General features: G+C 50.0%; 6 protein-coding genes across 6 annotated transcripts; 5 read left to right on the top strand and 1 right to left on the bottom strand.

Annotated features, from left to right (window-relative positions):
• Window positions 1-25: 25 nt before the first annotated feature.
• Window positions 26-682, top strand: APUU_60011A (uncharacterized protein; the record flags this gene model as incomplete). Its single annotated transcript, XM_041706808.1, has 2 exons — window positions 26-420; window positions 484-682. The coding sequence occupies 2 exons, from the start codon at window positions 26-28 to the stop codon at window positions 680-682; spliced, it is 594 nt and encodes a 197-aa protein (XP_041559157.1).
• Window positions 683-738: 56 nt separating this feature from the next.
• On the top strand, window positions 739-1,460 carry APUU_60010A (uncharacterized protein; the record flags this gene model as incomplete). Its single annotated transcript, XM_041706807.1, has 2 exons — window positions 739-972; window positions 1,023-1,460. The coding sequence occupies 2 exons, from the start codon at window positions 739-741 to the stop codon at window positions 1,458-1,460; spliced, it is 672 nt and encodes a 223-aa protein (XP_041559156.1).
• A 1,407-nt stretch (window positions 1,461-2,867) lies between these two features.
• APUU_60009A (type I iterative PKS) lies at window positions 2,868-8,979 on the top strand (the record flags this gene model as incomplete). Its single annotated transcript, XM_041706805.1, has 11 exons — window positions 2,868-3,391; window positions 3,447-3,755; window positions 3,822-4,041; window positions 4,111-4,234; window positions 4,296-4,910; window positions 4,975-6,074; window positions 6,130-6,433; window positions 6,484-7,742; window positions 7,793-7,889; window positions 7,943-7,968; window positions 8,023-8,979. 11 exons carry the CDS (start codon window positions 2,868-2,870, stop codon window positions 8,977-8,979), a joined length of 5,535 nt encoding a protein of 1,844 aa, XP_041559155.1.
• Window positions 8,980-9,433: 454 nt separating this feature from the next.
• On the top strand, window positions 9,434-11,328 carry APUU_60008A (putative secondary metabolism biosynthetic enzyme; the record flags this gene model as incomplete). Its single annotated transcript, XM_041706804.1, has 4 exons — window positions 9,434-9,795; window positions 9,852-10,023; window positions 10,081-10,383; window positions 10,435-11,328. The coding sequence occupies 4 exons, from the start codon at window positions 9,434-9,436 to the stop codon at window positions 11,326-11,328; spliced, it is 1,731 nt and encodes a 576-aa protein (XP_041559154.1).
• A 1,191-nt stretch (window positions 11,329-12,519) lies between these two features.
• Window positions 12,520-12,910, top strand: APUU_60007A (uncharacterized protein; the record flags this gene model as incomplete). Its single annotated transcript, XM_041706803.1, has 2 exons — window positions 12,520-12,576; window positions 12,635-12,910. 2 exons carry the CDS (start codon window positions 12,520-12,522, stop codon window positions 12,908-12,910), a joined length of 333 nt encoding a protein of 110 aa, XP_041559153.1.
• A 338-nt stretch (window positions 12,911-13,248) lies between these two features.
• On the bottom strand, window positions 13,249-14,345 carry APUU_60006S (dihydrodipicolinate synthase family protein; the record flags this gene model as incomplete). Its single annotated transcript, XM_041706802.1, has 3 exons — window positions 13,249-13,710; window positions 13,773-13,877; window positions 13,935-14,345. The coding sequence occupies 3 exons, from the start codon at window positions 14,343-14,345 to the stop codon at window positions 13,249-13,251; spliced, it is 978 nt and encodes a 325-aa protein (XP_041559152.1).
• Between the last annotated feature and the right edge of the window lie 2,127 nt (window positions 14,346-16,472).

Here is a 16,472-nt window from a genome sequence, read left to right as displayed (position 1 = left end):
TTACCACCAACTGACCATCTCAATCATGGTGAGGGATAACCCCCGAATCACCAACCCTAGCCCAGTCCGTGACCTAGGTCTCGGTGCAATGGACTACGAGCGCTGGGCCGCGTTACACAACGAGCTCCTAAGACGAGGGGCAGAAGGCAGCAGCCGCAAGATGCCGTCGTCACCAAGAACATATTGGGAGGCAGCGGGCCCCCCGAGGAGGCCGCCGGTGGTTGATTTCCTGAAATGCGCCTATGTTGAGTCCCCTCTTCTTGCTGAGCGCGGCGCGCTGCTCCATTTCGTCGGGGATCTAGCCGAACCGTCTACGATGGTGGATGTGTATGTCGGGTGTGCGAACGAGGTGCCGACTGGGACGTTTATTCGGCTGCACAGGCTCAGCAAGTTTCGGAATGGCGGTAACGAGGGGACTTTGTATAGCACCTACCCAGTTGATTGGCCCTCTCCCTAGGCACATATGCTGACGGCTTTCTCCAGGTTGAATCAGAATACCATGGAGGCAAGCTTCATCACAGACTATAATGATACACCGGGTGTTTGCGCCCTTCCCTTCGCCTGGATGCCGCTTGAAGTCATTCTAGAGGCTTACCTTCGATTGATTGACGAGGGGAAAGTCGAGCGGTTACAGATGATAGGGCAGATTACCTCGTGGACGAACTTGACAGGCCCTGGGTGATTCATCCGTATACTGCTGCAGATGTAGCGAGGGCTGCCGCTGCAATCCATGCGCGGATGCCAGAAGACAACAGCAAGGACGGCGAGTCTACAGACTGGATGGACCTACCATGGCTTGACCCTGCCTCATTAACGCAGCAGAACGTCCTTCCGCCTTCAACATTCGCACACGAGTTCCCGGCGGCCATCGCCCATATGAAGGTCCAGTTCCGCTATGTCGCTCCTGGGCTCCGGTTCCCTACAGTATCCGAGATCCTCGACCAGCCCATCACGGACTTCGAGACGCCCCCCGTAATGACGTCGGGCAGGTCCCTGGAAACTGCCCGCTGAAAGTTTTCCAGGTCATCTGCGATCAGCCAGTACCCGATACGCATATCCCGCATTGGACTGACCAGGACTTCCCTGCCGGCTTCTACACCCACCCAGTTGTCCAGGAACCACCGCTATGCTACAGCAACGGATCCCACCTCGCACTGCCCTTCGGGGTTGGAAAACAAAGGCACGCGCGGAAATCAAACAGGGAACCTTTTGGAAGGGACGATAGGGACTTTCAGCCCGGGCCGCGTAATGAGCACGCGGGGCTCTATCAGCCCGGGCTTCCTGATGGATTTGGCGAGCACCATGATGTGCAGATCGACAAGGTGTTAAGGAAATGGGCGGAGCGGGTGGAGAGCAGGGATTGGGATGTTGATCAGGATGGAGTTGTGGGTGGCATTGACCAGTTCAGGGAGGCCGATACAGAGGAGCATTGGGACAAGTACTGGATTCCGCCATTGTAATAAGGGAATGTCTAAAGAAAATCAAATATAAGACATTAAACCGCTGTATGGCTGCAATATATGTCTGTCTGGAATCTGAATACAGGCAATCTTGGAGACTCTAATAAACCCCGAACCCAATACGGAGTACATAGCTAGTTAAATAAGGTAAAGACGCAATACCAAAGAATGTGCGTTGATCAACATGGTGGTTGCCGTGTCAGAAATAGTGGACTATAGGCGAACCTTGGCGGTCATATATAACCCACTGTATTGCCTGAATAACACTTTCTAAGTGAAAGAGAATCTCTCTAAGGCACGATGTATATAGTAAGGCCAAATTATTCTGACCCAAGAAGTTGAATGCTAGCTTAGACTGGGTCTCAACATGATTCAGAAACGCAAACATAATACATGAGCCCTTACTACAAAACAACCCGTGACCAGCAGTCAGTTTCAAGACGCAAAAGAAACCCATACTCCATCTTGAACAATCATACCATGGCTAGCCTATACACCCTGCTTGCATATTCGTCAGCAAGACATCTATTACACAACGGTGTATGGTAGTATAGGTGCTACCATCTGCAATGAAGTTGCTACGAACATATACATGGTAAATAATAGCTTGTTCCATAGACATTGACATTATGTATTGGCTGAGTGGACCGGAGGTCCATATTAGCCAATACCATCTTACGACAGCCATGACAATAATAACCATCTCTTTGGAGCAGACCCACATCACTATTCAACTTATAATAACGAAACACGCAGGGCAAGAGTGTGAGGTAATAAGCTCCACATCCAGCTGTTGAATATCAAGCCACAAGCATGCGCTCACTAGGAAAATTCGGTGTGAGCTCATCTTCATAGTGATCCGCACTGCCCATGGGACCCGTTTGAAGAGAAATACCGCAAAGTCGTACATGCCAGAGGGCCAACCACTCAGCACATTTCAATGCCAGACAACGCTGAATGTAGCAAGCCTACGATGGTCAATACTTGCAGAATTCTGCAGTAATTCTTGGATGCACACGAATCCGAGTAGACCGCAGATGGTGTGACATGACATATACTGCCGATGGAAAGTATATGTAGATTATAGTTGTCTTATTGCACATATTTCCTGTCCATTGCACATATATCATTTCCTCTGTGCACGCAGAATCTTGAGTTTGGGGTAGGCAATAAATACTACATGAAATACAGGTCATATTAGAATCTTGCATGCTGCAGGCTGCGTCATGCGCAGTCCACATGAAGATGCGGTAGATGCAGCCTGAATGAGGGGCCGATGCACGAATATTGAGATAAATGGCCGGGCAGAACCTTGGTCATATTCCTTTCAACTATCGATTCCAAGTTACAGATCAAAAGAACCCAGTGAGTAAACATCGGACCAGAAGAGCCTCCTGATCTGTCGTCATGACGAAAGCAAGCCCTCAATGGCCGGAGCCAATTGCGATTGTTGGAATGGCTTGTCGGCTGCCTGGTGGAATAAACAAACCAGAAGATCTATGGAATCACGTCTCCCAAGGCCTATCTTCGGCTGGGGATGTCCCACGGGAGCGTTTCCATGCCGACAACTTTTCCTCTATGGATCCTGGTCGACCTGGAAAGGCTGCTGTGTCCCGTGGTCACTTTCTTGATCGAGACCTGCGAGACTTCGATCATCGATTCTTCGGGATCAGCAAAGATGATGCGATGGCGATGGACCCTCAGCACAAACAACTGCTTGAAGTGGTTTACGAGTGTCTGGAATCCGCTGGAATCCCTACGGCCCATGTAAAGGGAGCGAATATCGGATGCTATTGTGGATCGTTCACCTCAGATTACCATGACATACAGATAAGGGATCCAGAGAATCTTCCAACGTACATGTCTATTGGAACTACCAGATCAATGCTGGCGAACCGGATCAGCTATGTCTTTGATTTTCGTGGCCCGAGGTAAAGTCCACAAAGCTGGTTTGACAGTTTCAGGCAGAGCTGACCGTATTCCCAGTATAACGTTTGACACGGCATGTTCCACTGCGCTCGTCGCCCTACATATCGCATGCCAGGCTCTCCAGTCTGGAGAGTGCGGTGGAGCAATAATTGGCGCCACAAACCTTTTCATCAACCCGGAGATTGCGTTGGCCATGTCCCGCTTTGGAATACTGGCCCCGGACGGGGTTACCAAGACTTTTGATGCTGATGCACATGGATACGGCCGTGCCGATGGAATAAATGCAGTTTATATCAAGAGACTGAGCGATGCTTTGAATGACGGAGACCATATCCGCGGCGTTATTAGAGCCACCTCGACTAATAGGTTCGTTTATCGAATTCAATATTCTCAATCAAGGTGGTAAAGGATATTTGCTGACTGCCGGGGTAGTGATGGGGCCACGTCCGCGATCACTGTGCCGTCGCATAAAGCGCAAGTAGATGGTATCCGGAAAGCTTACGCATTGGCCGGCATCGAGGATCTCGACCAGACCGCATACTTTGAGTGTCATGGAACTGGCACGCCAACAGGCGATCCTATCGAGGTTTCTGCAGTGGCATCGGTATTCGCACCAGCCAGGGAGAGTTCGGAGCCCCTGTGGATTGGTTCTGTGTGTAATCCCTTCTATCCAGATGGCTTTCGCCAGAACAACTGAAAACTGATAAATCCCACGATACAGACGAAGCCAAACCTGGGCCATTCCGAAGCTGCAAGCGGGCTCACCAGTCTGATCAAAGTCGTACTTGCCATGGAGAATAAAGCAATACCACCCAATATCAATTTTGACGTGCCCAACCCCAATAGTATGCCTGACCTGAGAATTGTACAATAACACTATCGCCCGAGCTAACATCGTTCCTCCAGTTGACTTTGACGGGTGGAAAGTCCGTGTACCAACAACTGCCCACCCTTGGCCCGAAGGTTGCAAGGAGAGAGCGAGCATAAACTCGTTTGGAATCGGGGGATCAAATGCTCATGTTGTCATTGAGTCTCAGCACGAGCATCGACCGTTCTGTGACCATGCACATCCAGGCGCTTTAGAAGGCCAACGTGGAACGAATCCACCCTTTCTCATAGTTCTGACGGGCAATTCGGTGAAATCCATGGAGATGAATATTTCAAACCTATCCACGGCCCTTCAACAATCTCTATATGATCAAATACCCTTGTGTCAGCTGTCTAAGGAAATCAATACCCGAAGCCAGCCGCGAAGCAGGCCTTTCAAATCCTATTTCATCGCGAAGGGCGCCATGGAACTAGGGAAGACACTCCACGGCTACACGTATGATCGCCAACTACACCTGCAAAAGCATAATAGACCTCGTCTATTATTCACTTTCACCGGTCAAGGTGCATTATGGTCTCAGATGGGCAAAACATTGATGGATCGGTTCACGGTAGCAGAGGAAACATTGAAACGGCTTGACCATATGATATCAGGCCTTCAGTCCAACAACGCAGCAAGGTGGTCCTTGATTGGTAAGATGGGAAATAACCATTGAAAGTATTGTTGGAATGTTCCTATGTTGACACGGTCTATCAGATAAATTGGCCACCCAGCTATCGCCTAGTGAGATCGGCTCCGCCGAGCTTGCTCAGCCGCTGTGCACCGCCGTTCAGATAGCCCTGGTTGACCTTTTGGCCAGTTGGGGAGTCCACCCTGATGCTGTTGTGGGCCATTCTGCGGGCGAGATTGCTGCCGCTTATGCCTGTGGTGCAGTCAGCGCGGTAGATGCAATAAGAATTGCCTACTATCGTGGAATCGTTCTGGACAGCGCCCCAGAGGGAGCCATGATGGCAGTCACTCGCGGGGCAGAGCACAAAGAGTTGCAAAGTGTGTTGAATCAGACCAACTTGTCCATTGCCTGCATCAACAGCGCTGAAAATGTAACAATCTCTGGGACTGTCGGCGGCATCCAGAGTGCCTATACCAAGCTAACAGATATGGGGATCTCCTGCAAGGTTTTACCTGTCTCGCGCGCATACCACACCGGTGCAATGAATGGTGCCGCGTCCAAGTACTCTGATATCCTCCAAGAATTCCTCCGTCCAAATAAGGCCAAACTTCCGATGTACTCGTCTGTTTCTGGGACGGAAGTCGATGGAACCAGCCTGGACGCGCGGTACTGGGAGCTTAACCTACTCAATCCAGTTCAATATTACAAGGCTGTCAAACAGGCCCTCACATCAATGTCTGCATTGGATGCATTCTTGGAAATCGGTTCGCATCGTCTGCTGTCTCGGCCTACACAAGAAACCCACCAAGAGGTTGATACTGGTGGCGTCAGGCGCCCTTATCTATCAACCATGATTCGACAGTCTGATACCCCCTACCAGCTGATGAAACTTGCTGGCGACCTGGTCATTCTCGGAGTTGACGTGGACTTGGACGAGGTGAATGGTCCGGTGGAGTCGGGGAGGCATACCAGTCCGTCAAGTAAATACCTGGCAAACCTTCCGTCCTATGCATGGGACTACTCATCCAAAGATTGGTCTGAGCCTCGTCAGAGTTCTGAGTGGCGCCTGCGTCAGGCACCCCGACACGAGCTTTTAGGAAGCCTTATCCCTGGAGGCAACCCAATGGCTCCAACCTGGCGAAATATAATCTCCCAACGGGAGCTATCTTGGGTCGTCGATCATCAGGTTAGCCGATCAGTCATTCATAACCCTATTGACGTACCGGATTAACAAGGTATAGATAAACGACGTTCCAACCCTTCCTATCTCGGCGTACGTGGCCATGGTCATAGAAGCCCTGGCGCAACTGTATGAACGAAATGGGCAGGAAAACCGGCCCCAGTCAAGGCCCCAGTTCAAGATTGAGAATTTGGTTCTCTCAAGATCCATCATATTCCCAGATGATGAACCGGTCGAAACATTTGTCTCGCTGAATCCATCCCAGGTGTCCGGGTCGCGTGTATTGGCGGTTGATTTTAACGTTGTTTCAGTGAGACAGAAAATCGCGACATCCCATTGTCAAGGGAAAGCTTCAATGGCCATCAGTAAATTCTACATACCTGGCCAATTTCGTTCCCGATGCTAACGCTCGCAGTTGATGATGTTGAGACCGTTCGGGGGACTCAACGACCTCCCCACGGCGACTTGCCACTGTCAATACCCGTCAAGAAATTCTACAAGTCTTTAGAACGCATTGGCTACGGTTACGGCCCTAAGTTCCGCCTGCTGTCCGAAGTTCGAGTGCGTCCGGGCTCACAATTCTGTGCCGCCACACTGAAGACATCGCCGGAGGAGGCAAGTCACCAGCGATACATTGTGCATCCTATCGTACTAGATGCGGCCTTGCAGACGCTGGTTCTTTCACAATGTGCCGGTCTCTACCAACAGATGCAAACAATGATTCTCCCTTCTCGAATCAATACAATCTCCGTCTCCGTGCCCTTTGAGCCATTCAGCTCATGCGTTTCAGAGACCCAACCGGCCGGCTTCGGGCACATCACTGGCGCCAGTGAGTGCTTCGACGCTCTTGCAAGGCCGTTCTTGAGTATACATGGGTTGCAGATGAATCATGTAATGAGGGAGACGAATACCTCGATGCCGTGGATACGACTAGCTTGGAGGCCCAGCATTGATGATGCCATTCGTAATGGGTCCGCTTTATGGTGCTCGACAAAGTCTGATCTCTCAGCCAGAGCAGGAATACAGGAACTCGAGAGCTTAGTCGCAGAATTGATTGTCTTGATTGATGACGACGACGACTTCCAAGTGAGCGATAAGTCACCACCCCACATGCATTTATATCGTACTTGGTTACGCCATCATGCGAAATGCCACCGGACAGTGAAATCGAAATGCAGGGATCGTAATCCTACCACAGTTGCACAGCTTGTGTCAAACACGGAATTCCCCGATTCGGTGGATATTCAACTCGCCTCCCGGCTAGCACTGAATGTAAAGCAGATCTTCGCCGGCCAAGTTGATTCACCCGCTGTGATGTTAGAGAATGATCTGTTGTACAGGATTTATGAAGATAGCTTTGTGTCTGACAGCATGAACTGCAAACTCCAAGCTGCGGCGCAGCTGCTGGCACATAATAGCGCGAATATGAAGATTCTAGAAATCGGAGCCGGCACTGGAGGTGCTACCAGCCACGTTTTGCAGGGATTGCTTCAAGTCGGTGGAAGAGTCAAATATCATTCCTATACGTTCACCGACATATCCTCCTGGTTCTTTGACAAAGCTAAACGAAAGTTTGCTGGTTTCGAACGCATTCAGTTCAAGGCACTCGATATCGAAAAGAGCCCGGCCGAACAAGGCTTCAGTGACAAGTACGATCTCATAGTTGCATCAAATGTGAGTGACACGCGATCTCAAAGCCTGAAACCTACTCATGTAACAAATAGGTTCTTCATGCAATAGCGGATATGGAGAATGCGATGAGAAACGTTCGCAGGTTACTGGAAGATGGTGGGCATCTTCTGCTCGCGGAGCTTTCTGGAGGTAAATTGTTCAAAGACAGCCATTATACATATACTGATCTCATCAATACTTAGACCTTATCGCGCCTGGATTTCTTATGGTACGGAATATCCGCTGTCGAGTATGCAGCGTGGTGATACTGACATCTTTTTAGGGAAGTCTCCCAGGATGGTGGCTGCGTTCACAGAATCCAACCCAGCCAGGACCTGGGCTCACCCGTGAGGAATGGAACTCCCTTTTATCAGATTCAGGGCTCTCTAATCCAGTGGATTTACTTCTTCCCTCAAACGATGGATCACCAGGGGACTTGGATTATACGAGTGTCATGCTTATCAACGCCATACCAAGAAATCCTCCAAGGGAAGACCTTCTACAAGCTCCGCGTGTCTATGTCACCGGTCCCGGCAGCTCGGTCGAAATCCAAAGATCATTGACAGATAGATTGTCAATTTCAGGGATAGATGCCACCTTCTGCAGTCTCCCGATGCTATCCAACAAGCCCCAGCATGGAGAATGGTTGGTTCTGTTTGATACTGTTGGAGACAGCATCCTTGCTTCGCTCCAGGCGAGGGATCTCGAAGTGCTAAAGCTCTGGCTTGATGAGCCTATCAATTGCTTGTGGATTACGAGAAATGTGCACCTAAACCCACAGAATGCGGCGGGTGGCTTAGTGGCAGGTTTTGCTCGTACTCTTCGCCAGGAGAATCGCCGATTACGATTCTACACCTTGGATTTCAGCTCCGATGATAGTAAGACCATTGCTAGCATTATTGGACATATCGTTTTGACAGTGTCCAAATCCGACATTAATAAACCCGAGTATGAGCTTGCAGAAAGGGACGGTCAGCTTTGGACGTGCAGACTCCAGACAGACCCTCGCTCTCAAAGAGCCTTTGGTCCAACTCGGCAGCTAGATCTGACCGTTGGTGATATTATGCACAGTCCATATTCTCTGACGGTTCAGGAACCCGGTATTGTTGATAGCCTGGTGTTTGCATTCGATGAAGACCCCTGTGCTGCGATGACTAGCGAGGACCTATTGATAGAGGTAAAAGCGGTGGGCCTGGACAGCGAGGTACAAATTGCTCCTAATTCCTTGGTGGAACGGTAACTAAAATCCGAACAGGACATGCAGACCTTCTGGGGCATATCCGAAAGCAGGCTCTTCGGCCGGGAATTTGCTGGCGTTGTGAAGCAATGTGGAAGCAGCACTTCAGGATTCCACGTTGGAGACCATGTCATTGGAATTGGCGAAGGCACATTCAAGAATCAACTGCTGGCATCGCCAGCATGTTGCCATAAAATGTCTAATACTATTCCACTCGAGGCAAGTAACGTTTTGCGTTGGGTATGATCCGTCTATTCCTAACGTATTATATATAGTATGCGGCGCCCATCCCGATCTGCTTCATCACCGCATGGTATGCACTTGTCGATGTTGCATGTATTTCACGAGACGCGGCAAGTATAACCAAAGTATTACTGGCGAATAATATTCTGATACAGGCGTTGTACATTAGAGAATTCTGGTTCTCGGCGGATCCACCAGCGTTGGGATTGCAGCGATGCAACTAGCCATGCTGTTTGGCGCAGAGGTTGCCACCATCATCCCCCATGAAAAGTACAAGCACCTCCCTGAGAAGTGTGGTGTTTCCCCTGACAACATATTCGTTGTTCCCGAGGCACAAATGGACCTTGACAGGGAGAATGTGATGAGAAATGAGCCCTACAGTGTTATACTGGATCCAGTCCACCACCACGCAATTGACTGTCCAACGGTACTGGTCTCCGGTGGTAAGTACATTGGAATTGGGCGCAAGAGATCTTTCAAAAGCGTGATGGATGGAATGACTTACCCGGGCAATATCACTTTCACCAATGTCGACATCCTAGATTTATACCGAGATAACAAGAGGCGCATCGGAAGGTATTGATTATCCCACCAGTTATACCCGGCTTCAGCTAATCCTAGTGTTGGAACAGAATCCTGGGCCAGATAATGGGCTACATAGATGGCGATGGGCTGAAGGGAATCATTCCTTTGGCCATAAGAGAGGTGCAAGATTTCAAGTCTGCTTTCTCGGCCATGGCAGACGGCTCCTATGAAAAGCAAGTCATCAAGCTCAGCTCCAGCAACAGTCATTCCATGGTGAAGGTATGAAGCAAGTCCCTGCCCTCGTGAAGTCTTGCAGCTGAACTGAAGTTTGGGAAGACCCAGCAGAAACCCCTCCGTCTAAGCCAGGACAAAACATATATCATTACTGGAGGCCTTGGGGGCCTAGGCCGCGCGATTGCAGTGTGGCTTGCAAGCAACGGAGCCGGAAGGCTTGTGCTATTGACAAGCTCCCCTACCCGGGCTGCTGGTGCCAATGATCTGTTGCAAGAATTAACTGCATATGGATGCAAGGCAACAGTAGCGCGATGTGATGTCGCCGAGTTTTCAGATGTTAGCAGAGTTATTGCTTCTATTGAGACCCCTGTCGGCGGTGTTATTCACTCCGCGCTTAGACTGAGCGTAGGTCCTGTCCCAAATAAACCTCTTATTTAAACTGACGCACGACGACAGGATCGATCCTTTACCAACATGACCTTGGATGACTTCAAGACCGTGCTTGACCCAAAGCTGCAAGGCTGTATGAATCTGCACAAAACACTGCGAAACGAAAACCTGGACTTTTTTGTGATGCTGAGCTCTGGGTGTGGCATTGTGGGAAGCCCTGGCCAGGCAGCCTATTCAGCAAGCAGTACCTTTCTGGATAGCTTCGCCAGATACCGGCATCACCTTGGCCTCCCTGCCGCATCGATCGACTTGGGATACCTGGAGGAAATTGGTTATGTGAGCGAAAACCCCACTGTCCAGTCAAGGCTGTTAGCGACTGGAGTGAACCCAGTTTCACCAAAGGAGGTGCTCGACATTTTAGAGGCTGCGATTGTGTCACGGCCTCGTACGCGTGGTGGTCCGAGTGGAATCCTGCAATACGATCCATACACAGACAGTCAATTCATCATTGGCATTACCTTGATCGATAAGGCAATGGAATCTAGCCAGACATGGGCGAAAGACAAGAAGTTCAACAGTCTGCGGTCAATGCACACTCGGATAGGGTCATCCAGCGCAGTCCCAGATGAAGGGGAAAGTCCCATCCAGAAGGCGACCAAGAGGTATCAAGATGCCATACGTCGGCACGGTGAACTCCATCCTGGTAATGATGAATCTGCTTTGCAGCCTCTCATTTGCTCGATGCTTATGGCCAAGATGGCCCAGGTGCTATCGATCGACACCAGTGAGATTCGGCCTACGCAGTCGGCTGTGGAATACGGGATTGATTCGCTCATGGCCATTGAAGTCAGGTCTTGGACAAGAACGACTCTCTCCGTTGACCTTCCTGTCAATGAACTGATGAGTCCATATAGTATTCAAGATCTGGCTGGAAGGATTGCTCAGAAGCTCTTTAAATAAGTACCAGCTTACCCGTGCATTTATAGCCTGCTTAATCAAACCAGGTACTTCTGTCGTCTTTATCATAACAGATGGCTGATAGCAAGCGAGGCTCTTATAATTGTAATGTGTTAGCCAGCCTATAGCGACTCTGCGGTCCATAGCAAGTATACAATTGCAATTCGATTTCTGCTGTCTAAGAAGCCATATCCTTGTCAGTTATCCACAGAACATGGGTTAGCGGTAGTACGGTGGGACCCATGCCTACACCACCTAAGCCCCTTATTATAACTGTGCCCTCCGGCCCTGTATTATTTGTCTTCTGAATCGTACCATACCCGTGTAGAACCCACATCCTAGCAAAGAAAAAAGATTGAGGCCCTGGTCTCGGTGGACAAAGTCCCTGACGTTAACACCACTCGCTCTGCTTACAACACTCCACTGGGGAAGCTGGATTTATTATCAAGATGCATCGCCACCTAAATAAGTAGCTGGACTGAAACGATGATATCGATGGCCGAGCTGTTGGTCGGCATTTCAGCCACCATTATGGGCCCCAAGGGTCCACCACTGTATTCCCTCAACAACTGTACCACGAGTGTGGTAAGGCCTCTGTCTAGACCTTCAGTGGCAGTGAACCATGTGGCGGGTTAAAGATATTGCAGAATGCGAATTGCCCGCTGAGTGGTCAACCACCCGAAGTTATGGATAGATACACGCGTCGCCCGTACTGCGAGACTCCACCGCGCTGGAACCCGAACCCGAAACCTGCAATCTGATGTCCAGACAGTGACACGCCTGCAGTCCTTGCCGATTGACAGGGAAAATCCAGGCGCTAATCATTGCCAGCGGGGGAGATTTGTCGGCAGATGTGGCAAATGACGTGGGATGAGTGGATGGATCTTGCGCGATCGGCAGGGACCCTGGCCGTTGAGTGCGCGAAGAGACAGCACATGGGGCATATCGGCCCTGGATCAGACGCTTTAAGGTTAGATAAAAGGCCTGAACATCCACACGATATCCACTGATCTTCGGCCTTCATGGTTGTTTAGGAAATGTCTTCGACAGATGACAGTGACTTAGATAACGAGTCCCTGGGGCATCGTCAGGGTCCACGGGCAATTTAAAAACCACAGCTTATCCAGCCTGCTCTGTCTGACTTCCCCTTCCTCTTCTAACCAGTATCCAGAACAAAAACTTATTATATCTGCAATGCAATTCCTCACCGTCCTCACTGCCATTGGCCTGGCCTCTGTTGCCGTTGCCTCGGTGAGCCCATCTGTCCTGCTCAAGTCATAGTGATCCAATTGCTAACCGTAGTTTGTAGCCCCCTGCCTGGGCTGGAATCCCTGGCGCCCACCACACCCTCAGCACTACCACTAGCTCCAGCGCCACCCCAAGCTCCAGTGCCACCCCTAGCTCCAGCGCCACCCCTAGCTCCAGCGCCACCCCTAGCTCCAGCGCCACCCCTAGCTCCACCGCTACCCCAAGCTCCAGCCCCTCCTGCAACTACCCTTCGGGCTTTCCTCTGCCCTCTGAGGCTCCCTTCGACGTCCCCCCTCCCTGGCAGTCTGGCTGCCCCGGTGAGGGCGAAGGCCGCTAAATGGCTGAGCCTGGCTGGACCAACGTGCATTTCGGCGGAAAGTGTTCTTAGATGATATAGACCGGCGGGATGTACATAGCTGTTGCTAGGAATGTATTGTTCGGGTTGTGCTGTACATGACGCCGAATATTAGAATATCTTGAAAGAAGTGGATATATCTTGCAGTAAAATAGACGAAAGAGATTGATCTCTACCACCCTGTAAGTATTCCCAACGAATCAAGCTAGCTGTTTCACAAGTAGCCCAAGGATTGTATTCTAAATTCTGAAAAAGATCCCCTGCAAGTGAGAGCGGGGTGCTGAAAGATTTTGATTCCTTCAGTCTGTTTATATCTATCATTATATTACCATGCGCCCATCAGATCGCTCAACAAGAAGTTGACTCTCATAAACCGCCAGGTCCTTCATGATATCCCGAATCCAAGCCTTCGTCTTCTCAGAGCATTCCATCAGCGGCGCTCTCGGCAGTACTTTCTCCTCGTGCCCACCAAACCACTCAGTGGCATATTTCGTGCCATTCATCCCAGTGTTTCCCATGCCCCACTCAGCGCTGCTGATGATACCTTGCAACCTTCTGGCTTCGTGGTAACTCCCGTTCTGGAATAAATCAAATAGCTTGACACAGGACCGTGGATGTGTGTTGGCGAGGCCAGTTACAGCACCACAGGATCCAGCAATCAGACCTGGAACTAACCAGTCGCTAGAGCCACCAAAGACGGCGAACTGCGAGGGGGTAAAGGTGTTTGTTAGGCGAGTAAGGCTACCAACACTTCCGCAGGTTAACTTAACGCCAACAGTGTTCTAGGTCCTTCTTTCAGTACAGTACGCAGTGAGGGAGGTTTAGTAGAGTGGGTTTGACTCACGGAGTGCTTTGCAAGGACTGAAATCAAGTCAGAATTCATGCTCACGCCCTGTGTTACCGCCGGGAAAGAGTAGATGATAATGGGTATGGGTGACTGGTCTGCGACCTTGGAGATATTAGCTATTAAGCATGTAAAGAGTTGCTTGTAGTGTGTGAAAGTTACCAAACAGTAAAAAGTCTCGATCACCGTGGGGGTGCTTGCTGCCGCCCAATAACTCGGTGGAAGAACCAACGCATACTGTCCTCCATTTGCCTTTGCCTCTTGACACATCTCAATCGTCTCCCGAACACTTTGTGCAGAGCACCTCACCGCGATTATAGTTCCGGCATTCATTTGGTCTTTGGCGGAAACAACTGCTTTGGTGACGGCATTCCGTTCTTTGCGTGACAGCATAGGCGCCTCGCCAGTGGTTCCCAGAACCGTTATTCCATGGACACCAGCTCCGATGAGGTATTTGGTATGTTTTGCTTGAACTTCCAGATCGAGGTCTTGTGAGGGATTATTCGAGAAGAATGTTATGGTGGGGCAATAGATGCCCCTGGGCACGGTGGGTTCGTCGGTCGTTGACTCCATGGTGAAATCAAAGCACTGCTGCCTGGTTTTGGAAACGGAGCTATCTCAATAGTAAATGAGAGAGACTTGAGTTGCAAAGAAGAAGAGAGCCTCGGACTATGTTTGAGGAACAAATCTTTCTTACGTACTCCGAGGACTAATATTCGTGGGCTCGGATATGGCTCGTATACCCTCCCTACACCTTCTTCTGGTTTGGATATTTTGCATGGTAGGTATCTGTGGAAGTTATTTAGACCTTTCTCCAGAGCAGCTCGTAATGCCTAACTTACTAACTTGGCAAGGGCAGTAGTTATCCTGGCCGGCTTTGCAAACTTTATATCTCAAGTATGCCTAAACTTGAGCTCCCACGCTAACTCTGCCACTGAGTCTGATTGTCGTGACTTTATTTCTAATATTGATGACAGTGCTAATAACCTTATACCCAACGTATAGAGGGAAATTTGCCTGTTCTTATCTACAAGTTAGAGTATGCACGTCGCTTTTGCAGACACCGCAAGTCTTAATTTCAGTGTTAACATAATGGCTTTCGAATGTTTTGGTTTGAACCGTGAAAGGAGATCACTATGGGCAATCATGGAGTATAGAAATTGCAGGAATTTAAGCTTACTAGGCGTTTCTTGAAGTTACTCTATTAAGAATGGTTTTCTACCATAAATCCTTTGAATGTGCCATGCTAGTAGTATGACACCGTCTCGTTTCTGCCGGTGTTACAAAGCGGCGCTCCAAGGGGGTTGGTGTCTGTCGGGTATATTTTCCGGTAATTCAATCGGCAGAGAGTGGAGTAATGTAGGTTAAAGCGTGGGGGCTTCACAATCGATCTCATCCCCAGCTGGACAAGACGCCATAACGGCCACTGGCTCAAAGTCACGTCTGAAGTCCACTAGAAGCTTTAGGAGATCTCGCCGAGGGTGCTATACTTGTCGGGAAGGGGTGGAAAGAGCTTCTTGGCTCGCCAGGCCGCATGCTGCATCTCGCCAGAGAACAACGCCTTGCAACTCTCGATGGGCACTGGCCGACTCACGATAAAGGCATAAAGGCAATAGCTGCGACTGACTGGCAGACTCCATAGATGCCAGTGTATAGCGCCACGTGGGTGACGAGGAGCGACTTGAAAAGGACCGGAGAATGGTAGCTGGCAAATCAGCAACGCGTCCTCTGGACTCCTCGACCATGGGGGCATATCTCACTTGATAGAGATGGGCCGGACCAGTTCTGGGGCATAAGCATTCCAACAATTATGGCTCTGCAATGGCCAGCACGCGCCAAAGATGTTCTGAGCGATACCGCGGTCCACGCCGCAATGCAGTTTCAGACTTAATCAAAGAGTCTGGTCTTTCACCTCCCTTATCAGCACAAATCGTCCACTGGACATGGTCCGATTGACCCATCCCCCCAAAACACTTCCACGAGGCCTCGACGGGCGATGACAACAAATCATGTCGCCACGCACTCACGATCTCGACAGCGATTGATACCATCCACCAGTTCAGCAAGGGCCTTTACGAAACACCAAAGAATATTTATGCAGAGATAGTACGCCTGGTTCAAGGCGACACTCAAGGCCAATAATCTAATAATCGATCATGGGGCGATATGATCGAAAAGCCGGCTTTCAATGCGCATCGAACAGGTCCTAATCACGCAAGTCCCCAAAAGAGGAATATCGTTGGAGCTACGGTATGAGCCTGTAAAACGGGTTCCGGAGCAGGGGGGAAAGTAGCTGGATATGGCGTTCGTTCCATAAGCTCATCGGAAGGGGCTCGGAGCACAGATTGACTCGCTCTGATACTCCCCTCCAATGAGAATTGGCCCAAAGAATTCATCACAGGGGAGGCCAAGCCATTTGTTTCCAGTCGGCTGAGAACCACCCCCAAAAGTGATTGGTCCTGGAAGGTATGATCAAGCCGATGAATGCAGCAAGAATGAGTTCATGCCTCCTTACTTCTCCATTACAGCCCGCTCTTATGGTTCTTTTAAACAACATGAACCACTGATCTGCAAGGCCGCGAATCTAGGCCTGAGATACTGCAGGAGGCATCTTTGTGTAACCCGTGGAAATCAAGCTGGATCTAGGAAACAGTGCCCATTCCATGACTCCTTGCAGCTGCGGTAACCTGTCTCAAAAGA

This window comes from Aspergillus puulaauensis, chromosome 6 (assembly GCF_016861865.1).
Source record: "Aspergillus puulaauensis MK2 DNA, chromosome 6, nearly complete sequence".
NCBI classification, from domain to species: domain Eukaryota; kingdom Fungi; phylum Ascomycota; class Eurotiomycetes; order Eurotiales; family Aspergillaceae; genus Aspergillus; species Aspergillus puulaauensis.
The sequence above is the reverse complement of the archived record's forward strand: the minus strand, read 5'-3'. Positions and strand labels throughout refer to the sequence as shown.